This window comes from Podarcis liolepis (assembly GCF_965112155.1).
Source record: "Podarcis liolepis genome assembly, chromosome: 7".
Taxonomy (NCBI): domain Eukaryota; kingdom Metazoa; phylum Chordata; class Lepidosauria; order Squamata; family Lacertidae; genus Podarcis; species Podarcis liolepis.
The window spans coordinates 57,683,788-57,695,921 of NC_139561.1; the positions used below are offsets into that span (position 1 = coordinate 57,683,788).

The window sequence follows — 12,134 nt, forward strand, 5'->3', positions numbered from 1 at the left end:
GAGACACTTCCAGGTCACGTGGCCAGCGTGACAAAGCTGCAGCTGGCGAGCCAGCACCAGCGCAGTACACGGAAACGCCGTTTACCTTCCCGCTATAAAGCGGTACCTATTTATCTACTTGCACTTAGGGGTGCTTTCGAACTGCTAGGTGGGCAGGAGCTGGGACCGAAAGACGGGAGCTCACCCCGCCGCGGGGATTCAAACCGCCGACCATGCGATCGGCAAGTTCTAGGCACTGAGGGTTTACCCACAGCGCCACCCACGTCCCCCTTTAGGAGTTAGGGTGGGACAAACATTCCATGTACATTTGGAAACGTCCCTAAGCATTATCTAGCACAACTGCCTGCAACGCAGGAATCACAACTAAAGCATCCCTGACAGAGGGGGCATCCCAACCTCTGTTGAAAAACCTCCAATGGAGAAAAGTCCACCACCTTTGGAGGGAGCCTATTCCACTGTCAAACAGCTCTTATTGCTAGAAAGTTATTCCTAATAATTCAGTTAACTAATTAACTAAAACAGAACACCATTTATCTGTATACACTAATAATAATAATAATAATAATAATAATAATAATAATAATAATAATTTATAATTTATACCCCACCCATCTGGCTGAGCTTCCCCAGCCACTCTGGGCGGCTTCCAATCAAGTGTTAAAATCAGTATAGCATTAAATATTTAAAACTTCCCTAAACAGGGCTGCTTTCAGATGTCTTTTAAAGAGAAGATAGCTGCTTATTTCCTTCACATCTGAAGGGAGGGTGTTCCACTGGGCGGGCGCCACTACCGAGAAGGCCCTCTGCCTGGTTCCCTGTAACCTCACTTCTCACAATGAGGGAACTGCCAGAAGGCCCTCGGTGCTGGATCTCAGTGTCCAGGCTGAACGATGGGGGCAGTGACGCTCCTTCAGGTATACAGGACCGAGGCCGTTGATATGAATGAATGATATTTCCCCCCTCCTCTCATGTAGACCTCCTCTCCCTGCTTTCTTTGTGGTGGATGCTGTTTCTACACTCCCATGCCACCCCAATCTTTCCCCCCTTTTAAAGGAATATAATACGCTCTTCATAAGAACCTACAAAAAGAGACTTGCCGGGTCAGGACACAGGGGTCCCTTCTCAGCCAGCATCCTGTTCTCACTGTGGTTCACCAGAAACCTGTGCGAAGTTCCCTGATTGGGACATTTTGAGACGTACAGAGTTGCTATATTTGCTATCGTACCATTGAATAATAATAATAATAATAATAATACCTTCAATAATAAACCTCCAGCGAAGGAAAAGATGAAGTAGTGCTCTAAGGAGATGAATTAGAACAGTTTCACACAAGCAAGTAACAACTGCAGCTATTGGGAGGTTGAAATGTGTGATTTAACACTAGTTTCCATTTATATGTCGACTGCAGTTACTCAATGAAGCAATGAACATTGAATTGTATATTCCTTATTTTAAAAGAGCTATCTTGCGTTATGCAAGCCACTTTATATAATTTTTTTAACCCCACAATGCAAAGTCTCTCTAAAGTTAGTTTTCAAACCCCCAATACTACAAAACCAAAGAGCAATGGGTAACAGCAGATATAGTTCTAAATATTGACAACCACCTGCTGGCACAGGTGTGGGGAGTATCTTTTTTTAAGGGGGGAATCACAAGTGGCACCAGTGACTACATCCCATAGACAGGACACCGTGCCAATAAAAGCCCACTGAAAACCCAATGGAAGTGGGCCCCCAAGGCTAGCTGTCATTGTTCTTGTGGTGAGAGGGCCTAGGGAAGTGGAGGAAAAGTGGATTTTAGGGTTGCCCAACAACCTTTTTGGGTTAGGCTAGAGGTGGGGAACCTGCGGCCCTTTGGGTGCCGTTGAACTACAATTCCCATCATCCCTGACCACTGGTGCTGCTGGCTACAGGGACTGATGGGAGTTGTAGTCCAAAACATGCAGAGAAAACTAGATGGGGTCAGACTGATTTGAAGCTTTACACCTCTCCACCCTGTTGGAGACCTGTTAGAATCATAGAATCATAGAGTTGGAAGAGACCACAAGGGCCATCGAGTCCAACCCACTGCCAAGCAGGAAACACCATCAGAGCACTCCTGACATATGGTTGTCAAGCCTCTGCTTAAAGATGTGAACAGGTGTGAACGAGCAAACTGTGCACAGGTGCTTCAGGGTGCCACAACATCAGGTCGTAAAGTGGGAAGGGGCAAACCTGTGGTCTTCCATGCACTGTTGGAACCAAATCCTATCATCCCTAACAACAGGCCATCCTGCCTGGGGATGATGGGCGTACAGCAACAACACCTGAAGCCATAGTCTTGGGTTAGACTGAGCTTCAACCCTGGAAAGAAAGAAAATACTAAGGGCTGGTGGTCCCCACATCCGGGACATTGCAGGGCGCTCCTGCATTTTGGGAGCAACACTGAAACTGTTTGAGAGAAGGCAATTGCTTCTGGGAGTTTTTAATTGCTTTTAGAAGGCTGTTTTTAACTGCTGTAATTAATTAGTACTGTAACTAAGTGGCATACAAATTATTGAAATATTTTTCTTTGAAGTATTTATTGTGTTTCTATCCTGCCTTTCGTTTTCCCAAGACACCACAGCCTTCCACAGTCTGCCAAGAGAGCACCCCCTTCCCTGCAAAAATAAACCCACCAACCAGGTGTGCTTGAGAAGGGGAGGGGGGTCACCCAAAATCCTACTTTAAAAATGGCAGATGCCAGCTCCTCAGTCTGCTTGCTTCTCTTTAACCTGGAAGCCCATTCTCCCTGACCCCAGCGATGTGTGGGCTGGCTGTGTTTAAGGCCCTCTGAACTCACACAGAAACACCCTTTTGGGGATTCCTGCCTCCTTGTCTCCAACGTGTCTCTGCTCCAGGGTTCTGCTTCGTTGTCTCCAACGTTTCTCTCCCATTTTTCAGCCATTCCCCTCAGCATCCCCCAAGGCAGAAAGCACGCAGAATTGCAGGCTCACCCCGAACCAAAACAGGCGGCTCCCGAGTCTCGGCGCACACGCAGCCCGTTCTTCAGAAAATAAACGAACCCAATAAGCTGTGTTTTAAAACACTGGCCTTGGAAACACGAGACCAACAGGTGGGGGCAAACTTGTGTTCGCCGAACACGTGTGTCAGCTAGATATGGAATGGGGATGGGGCTCCAAGAGCGCCCGTTCCGTGGCAAACTCGCGTCTGGTACGGCGGCACGTGTGAACAGAACTCCCAGAAGCAAAAAGAGGCAGCCTGCAAGCTGGAGAGAGAGCGCGCGCGCAAAATCCCAAGCCTTGGGAAGGGATCGCGGCGCAATGGCACGGGGGGGGGGGTCCCCAGTCCCACACGCACCCCTCGTCCCTTGCCTGGTACTCACCGCTCGGGCGCTCCTCACCGCGGGCAGGGCGAGCCCAAGCGGCCGTTTGCCTCGGCGCAGGGAGCCGAGCGCGCTTCAGCGGAGTCTCCCGGCGGAGAGCAGCGCCGCTGCCCGGCAGATCGCTCCCTCGCCCGCTGCCTGTTGTCTTCTTCGAGCGCCAACCACCAGCAGCAACAGCGGAATCGGCGGCTTCTCCCAGCTGGGCTCCCGCCTCGCCCAGCCTCGCCTGGGCGGAGGTGCCCTCGGGAAAGAGCCGTCGGTGAGCAGCGGCGGCGGTAGGAGGTGGAGGCGCCCTGTGCAGGCGCTGCGCTCCGGTCAGCCCCGAGTGCACCAGGCGGCGGCGTCGACGGCGCCCACCCGGAAAGCGGGCGGGCGAGCAAGGGGCGGGCTGGCGGGCGGGAGCTCGGCCCCTCCCGGGGGGCGGAGGCGCCGAAATCTCCGGAATCTCGTGCCGCCCGTCCCGCCTCCCTCCGCCGCTCGGGATACTCCCCTTCTGCGCCGATCAAGGCCCCAGGCAGGCAGCCCCTCGGGGCAGCGCAAGGAAAGCTCGTAGTCACCAGCCGGAGCCCGACTGGAACGGGACTCGGAAGGAAAGTCCGGCAGGGGGAGGCTTCCTTCCTAGCGGAGCGGGACGTCTCCTCTGATGGCGCAACAGACGTGGACTTTTCCCGAGTACAGAAGGCCGCGTAGCTTCGGCGCAGAGCCCCCTGCTTGCTTAACTATGCGGTTAAGCAGCGGAACTCCCTCCCACAGGAGGCGGCGATGGCCGCCAACTTAGAGGGTTAAAGAAATTCCTGGAGAAGGGGGCTGTCGAGGAATGCGTCTAAATGCCAGTAGCTGGGAAACACAGGAAGGGAGAGTTGCTCTTGCCCTCAGGACCTCTTTCCCTGGTTTCTCCCTCGTCCTGGTCTTTTTCCACAATAGCACACTGACTCCCTTTAAGATTCGTTGAGTTTCAGGCTCAATCAGTTCAGTTCATTGAGTTTCAGGCTTCATCCCAGGAAACTGCTAAACCAGATGAGGGTCTCAAACTCTCGGTGAGTTAGGGACTTATTATGCATGCGAAGACAGGCTCCAGTGGACGAGACCAACAGTGGGGCCAAGGGTCAAGAAGGCTGTTTCTGCATATGCTGTAGAGAGAAGTGAGGGGCAGATGGGGCTCATCAACCTGGGAAGGGACAGGAGAAGGAAAACTCTGATCCTAAACTTCTGCTGCCTTGCGGGATATCTTTGGGAGAAGAAAATTCTACGAAGTAAACGCTACGCAAATCCAGAGTGGAGTCCCTAACACGGTTGGATGGCAGCTTCCGGCAACTCCTGTAGCCAAGCTGATGGCAAACGTATTGCGCTGCCTTCTTTTGGACTACATCAGAGAATCCCAGAGGGGGGTCTGGGCAGCCCAGGACCTCCATACAAACAGCCCAGGCTTGTGCCCCAGGGAGATCACTTCAGTGCTGTTAACGCAGCGGTTTAACTTCACTCCCCACCCTGAGGCACACTCCATTGTCTCTCAGGATAGATGCAAACAACAGCAGCGAGCGAGTCCTACCAAAAATGTCTACAATCAAACCACGGTTGTCACACATAATCCATTCAGGACTTCCAAAACGTTCAACAACCGAGACACGGCTTCCAGTTGGTTGCAAGAGCTTCTTGCACTCAAGCAGAAGCAGCATCAAACGTTCAGGGTCTGAAAAACGGTTCAAAAGCCAGCGCATTTACTTCCAGGTTTTTGGTGTCAGGGAAAATGGAGCTGTTTGAAAACCGAGGTTTGACTGTGTTTGTTCAGCAAATGCATTAGCTCAGTTCCAAGTGAATTATTTGTAATTATTAAATTTATATCCCCCCGCTTCATCAAGAGCCCACAGGGCAGTTCACAGCATAAAACACATAATACATAATGTAGTAAGTTTCTTTAAGGGGGTACTCAAGGGTACGCAGTACTGGCACCTCTTTTTGTTGTTATAGTGTGGCACTTACTGTAACAACTTCATGATGTCTACTGGCACCTATCTTTGTAAACTTTCCAGAGGGTGATGCATTTCCCCCCTTTATCTTTCTGCCAAACCTATTCAAAGCAATAGACTTATCTGGAAATTCTTGCAGGGAATTGTGGCACAAAATTCTAGTGCCGATTACCACTTTCCTTGGCACGAAACATTTGAACAGAAGCAGCACCATCCTAGCCACAAATGCAAACAAGTGTTTGTAATGTAATTTCCCAGCTCCCAGCTCAACAGATAGAGAGAGATGATACTTCCACCTGCCATGTCCTTGGAGCACTGTTAGAAGATGTGGCTACTTGAGGTAGCCAGGCAGGCACCAACTCTTTGTATTGCAAAGTGTGGTTCCAGCAGTTGCCTAAGCAAATCAGAAACAAAACAGAGGCTAAAAGGCCAGAACCTACAGTGCTCTTTGCCTGCCTGTAGGCAATGTCCAAGCATCCAGCCTGTGTTTGATGCTTGTGTAGGAAAAGGGCAAAAGTGGAGACTAAGAATAGCAACTGGTACAGAATTGTAGCCCAGTAGCCAGTAGAAAGGGCAAAAGGAAAGAAGGCACAGGATACATCTGACACCTATTGGCTGTTGGCATTTCGCAATGGGGATTCAATCACATTGCTGGGAATTTAGGGTTTTCTCAAACATCCCAAGCTGCATCTATAGGAAACCTACATGTCAAAGGTTTTCGAGCAGGGTGGGAAAGTTGTGGCTTTTCAGACACTGGTGGACCAGAGCTCCTGCCACCATCCTTGACCACTGGGGCAGGTGGGTTGGAGTCCAACAACATCTAGAGAGCCACAGGTTAGCCACCCCTGTTTTAGAGCATCTGAGCTTCAGGTGTAGTTACGTAACCTGCTGTGGGTGGGCTTACATCAGATAAGGCACTACAGACAAAACCTGATAGGCTGGAAATGAACTAAAACCCACCAGAATCAGGGGTGGTGTGTCCTATTTTGCCACTTGAGGCAAAACAGGAAGTGCCCCCTGCCCTCCAACCTCCACTGCCTGAGAAGAAGTGACACCAGCATCAGGGCTGATTTTGAGTGGGACTGTACAGTATTAAGTTCTGAGGTTTTCTTCTCTAGACCACACCTACCTTTTAACTGGAAAAAATCTGGCATTTCCATAAGGACACAGTGCCCTCTAGTGGGTATATCGAGTTAATCAGTCAAGAAACTGAAGGAATCTGTAGATTTCTGCTCACCATCAACCCCGCTTGCAAGATCTTTAAAACAGGAAGGTGTCCATTCCAAGATTTTACTGTATCCAAGCCAAGTGGTTGAAGAACCACAGTAATGAATGGTCATGGTTGTGATATGTGAAAACTAAGGATGGGCATATCTGTCCATTCTGGTTTATCTCTGTTTTCCAATATTAAATTTGGTTCTCCACATTTCTAAAGCCATTTGCATTTTTTTAAAAAAAAGTCTTCATGAAAATTCATCAACAGTTTCTCCCTAACATACATGTTCAAACACCATTTTGCCTAATATACACAATTTTGCAAAGCAAAAATGCATTGTCACCGATATATGCATTTTCATGCACACTTTACCCTAATCATATTCATTTCCATACAACTTGATTGCAGAACTGCATTGCAAAATGCAGAGAATTGAATTTCTTCCCTATTCATCCTGAAAACTAAGAAGGTGTGGAATTCTACACATGTGCAGGAAAAGTGTAAAAGGTGATACTAGGTACAGAATCCAGCTTCCTGGCGATCTCTGTTTTTATTTTCATTTTTTAAATGCCCTGCAAGTTTCTAGTCCTTATGTTTGTGACAGCAGTCATCAAAGTGGGTTCATCCTGGTTAAGTCTCCAAAGTCAGAAGGCTGGCTGAAGGTGCAGTCCCGTCCCCACACCTGCACCGCTTTCTTCCACGCAAGCAAAATAAGTATCAGTGAAATAAATAAAGCAAAAGCAAACAAGAGTCCACAATACATGTTGCAGGATCCAGTTTTTCTTAATCAGTATTCACTTTCATGGAAGACAGTGGTATTTTCAGTGCCAAACAAGCATAGCCCAAACTCAGCCTTGCCACAGATGAACTTTGGGATTTCTTGCAAGATGCTCCCATCAATCAGGCCAAGCCAAAGATCCTGCTTCTCTAAGTGAGACTTCTACTCTTTTGTAAGCTGTTGCTTACATTTGGCAAACCCTCACCATGACCAACTCCCGCCCAGAAACCTATGTCCCCACTGTGGAAGGATGTGTGGATCCTGAATTGGCTTCCACAGTCACTTACAGACTCACTGTTAATACCGTGTTCATGGAAGACAACTTTACTCGGCTACGAGTGGTCGCCAAAGAAGCAGAGGAAGAAGCAGCAGCTACTCATTTCTGGCCACGAGGATGAAGTATGATCATGCAGCTTCTGTTTCTCTTTAGAAGTTGCAGTACCTATGTGCTAGCCCAGAATCCTGCTCAGTTTCCTTCTTTTCCTTGGCCAGCAGCAAAACCATGCCTGGCAGGAGTCAGATTCCCTCCCTGCTGGTTCATCAAAAGAAGGCAAAATGCAGCCGTGGCTCTTCCTTCCTCAGCTTTTGTTCAACATCGCTCGGTATCTGATTGTGCCACAGACTAGAAAAGACAAAGAGAGAGAAAGTATGGAACTCCCTGCCCATTGACAGGAGGCAGGCACCTTTGCTGGAATGCTGTTGGCACCTGATAAAATCTTTTTTGTTTCAGCAAGCTGCCCTACCAACATGTAATTTTAGCATTTCCACTTAATTTTTTAAAAATGTAGTTGGTTTTTTAATGTTTGTTTTTATTTGTATTTTTAACAAATATTTTAGTGTTGTAAACTGCTTAGCGGTCTTTCTCTCCATAACACGTAGATAGTAAAGGTAAAGGGACCCCTGACCATTAGGTCCAGTTGTGGACGACTCTGGGGTTGCGGTGCTCATCTCACTTTATTGGCCGAGGGAGCCGGCGTACAGCTTCCAGGTCATATGGCCAGCATGACTAAGCCGCTTCTGGCGAACTAGAGCAGTGCACGGAAATGCCGTTTACCTTCCTGCCGGAGCGGTACCTATTTATCTACTTGCACTTTGACGTGCTTTCGAACTGCTAGGTTGGCAGGAGCAGGGGCCGAGCAACAGGAGCTCACCCCATCATGGGGATTCAAACCGCTGACCTTCTGATCGGCAAGCCCTAGGCTCTGTGGTTTAACCCACACCCACACATAGATAAATCCTGTTAAATAAAAACGTTACTTAATAAAAAGTTGGACACTTCTCCAATTTCCAGCAGCTTTCCAGTTAGATAAATCATCGCCAGCAGCCCTGGCACCTTAGGGTGAAGGTGGATAATAAATCAAAACAATACTAGCACTAGTAAGAATCCTGTTTGGACGAAAGGTGGGTCTCCAGATCCAACCATGAGCTTTAAGCAGTTAACCCAGGGAGCCTACTAGTCTTGCTCACTATAAATAAATACGGCACCTCCTAGTGGTTAGGAAGCTGATGTAACTTTTGCAGAGGACTCACCGTATTATCTGGATTCCTCGACACTGTGCAAGTTCCTTTGTGAGCCTTCTGGCACCACAAGCAGTGATGTAGTTGTTGTCCAGACTATTTAAAAAAAGCCAAAGAAAGGCAAAGATATAACTAGGCTAAGTATCATGGGAAACTGATTGCTGCCTCTCCTGAACAGAACAAAAAAGTCAGAAATTATTTAGTGCCGCTTAAGGGCAGGGATGGAGAACCCCTCTGGGCCCAATGCCTGTATCCCTTCTTTTTTTAAAAAAAAAATAATATTTTATTAAGGATTTTCTTGTTTTACAGAAGTAAGTGTGATGCCTCATTTTGTTTTTCCCCCCATGTAGCATTTTTACAAATCCGTTTCATTTGTTGAGGCATTAGGGGGAGAAGGGAAAAAAAAGAAAAAAGAAAGGGGGGGTGGAGAGAGGGAAGATGGATGGGGGTGGGGTCGGGTAGCGGTGTTTCTATTATGTTTAATGTATGTAGAGTTTGGTGTCAGCATTGCTTGTGTTGTTCACTTGTGTTCCTTTGGTGGTGAGAGAGGTTGGGGTTGGCCTAGGGTGTGATTGTTTGCTTGTGATTGGCTGTGGTGATCTTTGTTTTCGTGTGTGAGTGAGGTGGGTGGGTGTTTCGGATCAGGTTAGCCATATTGATTTGTATGCTGTTGGTGGATTATTGTCATTGTCCTGTTGGGCTGTGTATGTGATAAAGGGGAGCCATACCAGGGTGAAGGCGTCTTCTTCTGTTTGTCCCCATGTCAGTTTCAGTTTATTAGTTAATTTTTCTAGTAGGGCTGTTTCCCATACTATTTGGTACCATTGGTCCATGCTTACTCCTGACAGGTCTCTCCAGTGTCTGGTTATGGTGTTTCTGGCTGCTGAAAGTAGGTGGGTTATGAGTTCTTTGTGGTGTAAATGGGCATTGTTGTCTTGGAAGCCTGTATCCCTTCTTAGCCAGATATGGGGAACCTTTAGCTCTCCAGACATTGTTAGACTCCGCCAGCACTCCCAGCGGTCAGGGATGGTGGGAGCTGGAATCCAACAACATCCTGGGCGCCACAGGTTAACCATCCTTACTCTTGGCCAATTCCTGGGATGGCCGAGACCAAAGTGGGTGTGGTCAAAGTGGGTGTACCACCGACTCAGAACCCCACACATACATACATACACACACATGCTCAATCTCTCCATCTCCAGGAATTTGGCTTGGGGAAAAACATCCAAGCCATTGTCCTATACAAAGTATATACCTCAAGACGTATCCCCATCTTTCAGGACCAAAAGGGTGCTCTTTCTCTTTCCTCCTCCTCCATAGGAAGAGGCCTGCAGCTGGATCAGGCCAAATCTGGTCCAGCACTCGGGTCGACCAGGTGCCCTGGGAAAATCTCCCCTCCTAAATTTTCATCCCACTATCAACCCCCCCCCCCAAAAAAAGAAAATTCAGCTAGGCTCTAGTTGGTTTTTGGTGAAGGACTCTGGGTTGATGATTCCTTGTACTCACTCCAGTACTTTCAACTTTGCCATCCGAGGGAGAACCTTGGCCAGCTCCAAAGCACTTTCATCACCAAGTTTGTTCCAGGACAGGCTAAAGATGAGGAAAATGATTAACGGCTGAAAACCCAACTAGGCATGAATTCAATAGGTGTTTGAGTCAGTGGTGACCTGAAGATCAAGGACATAGAAGATGCTGTAGCAGCACATGAGCAGACTGCAAGAGAAATAAACACAGGCTCTCCGTGAGTCCACCAAATCACAGAGTTGCCTGCTGCTTCTCTGCACGATTCACTGCTCTGATCTTGCCTTCCTTCAGTCAGCTCCTGCTAGAATTGGTTCATTCTGCCATGTGTCTGAATTGGGTGTGGCCAGATCATTCTACCACTCCTAAAGCATAGGAGAATAATCTACCCACAGAAGTAGCTGCCTGTTTCTCTCTGCATGAGCCGCTGCTCTGCCTTGCCTCCTATCAATTTCTGATGCATTTCTAAATTGAAACATGTCATTTTAATCGTTCGGCTTAATATTTTCTTCCCTAGTCAAGGCCCTATTTGTTTAATAAATTCTCTGATTGTTTTGGCAAGACTGTGTGAAACAAATGTTTTCTTTGTGGTGTATATCAATTAGGCAATTAGGGGGCACAAAGAGAAGCAGTGAGTGAAGTCCTCTGGAGGTGGATCTGTTTGGGTTTAATTCAGGCCTGGCCTGGGGCTCTTCACCCCTGAGCTAGATGCTACTAAACATGGAAAGGAGCATCCATGTCAGCAATGGGCAGATTATCTCTGGACCACGAGCCACAGCCACAAGTCTGTTTATCTTTCCATATATATAAAAAGGTAAGGCTGTTGTCACACTGCAGTTTGCATGGTTGTAGATAGGTGGCCACAACAACACCAGTATACCGACACTGTGGCAGATGGCCCACATGAGCTGCGATGGGAGGGGGGAGACGCTAAATATCTTTTTAATGTGGCTGCAGGGAGATTTAACAGAGGGGAGGCACTTCAGAAAACCATTATCTTCAGAAAACCATTTTAAAAAGGGGGTGGTTGTGGCAGTGGCGTAGCGTGGGTTGTCAGCACCCGGGGCAAGGCAAGTAATTTGTGCCCCCTAACCCGTGGATTTGTGCCCCCTAACCCGTGGATTTGCGCCCCTAACCCTAACCCCCAGATGTTGCGCCCGGTGCGGCCGGCCCCCCCTGCACCCCCCACGCTACGCCACTGGGTTGTGGCAAGCTGCAAGGGATGAAGAGGAGCTTGGGACAACCTGGGAGGGGATAGGCAAACAGGGTGAGGTGCAAAGGGAGAAGGGCTTGGCCAGGTGTGTGTGGGGGGGGAAGGGCTGGTAAAGGGATTGAAGGGCAGGTGTGGCTTGTAAGTGGAGGAAGCAGGGGCAGCAGCCCCTAGTACTCACATAATCTCTTCCAGGAGGGGGCACTGGCTGACACCAAGGATGAGACTCTTAGAAGTGCAGTCACTGAGGCTGCAGACCTTCAGTCTAGAAAGAACACATTGCAAAATGGAAACCAGTTCCCACACTAATTTTAGAGTTGTGGCTTTCCCAGGTGAAATGCTCAAAAGAGCAGATTTGTGAGAGGAGGAAACTTCTCTTAGGGTCCACCCTTCCTTATTATTTTAAAACAGATCAGCTTTGCTCCTCAGTTCACACTGAACACAACTTTGTAGAATCATAGAATCATAGAGTTGGAATAGACCACAAGGGCCATGGAGTCCAACCCCCTGCCAAGCAGGAAACACCGTCAGAGCACTCCTGACATATGGTTGTGAAGCCTC

At 48.3% G+C, this 12,134-nt stretch overlaps 2 protein-coding genes across 3 annotated transcripts in view; both read right to left on the bottom strand.

The window, feature by feature from the left end:
* CPNE2 (copine 2) overlaps positions 1–3,936 on the bottom strand; it is an 83,310-nt gene extending 79,374 nt beyond the window's left edge. Inside the window, exon 1 of the mRNA XM_083511478.1 lies at positions 3,364–3,936. The gene's annotated coding sequence lies outside the window, so the exon portion shown is untranslated. The remainder of the gene's footprint in view (positions 1–3,363) is intronic.
* Positions 3,937–7,077: 3,141 nt separating this feature from the next.
* Positions 7,078–12,134, bottom strand: part of NLRC5 (NLR family CARD domain containing 5) — a 55,081-nt gene continuing 50,024 nt past the window's right edge. For both annotated transcript variants that reach the window (XM_083511434.1, XM_083511435.1), the window contains exons 46-49: positions 11,755–11,838; positions 10,349–10,432; positions 8,855–8,938; positions 7,078–7,946 (exon numbers count right to left, since the gene is read on the bottom strand). In XM_083511434.1, the coding sequence (XP_083367560.1) occupies positions 7,865–7,946; positions 8,855–8,938; positions 10,349–10,432; positions 11,755–11,838 (334 nt within the window). In that variant the 3' untranslated portion in view covers positions 7,078–7,864. The remainder of the gene's footprint in view (positions 7,947–8,854; positions 8,939–10,348; positions 10,433–11,754; positions 11,839–12,134) is intronic.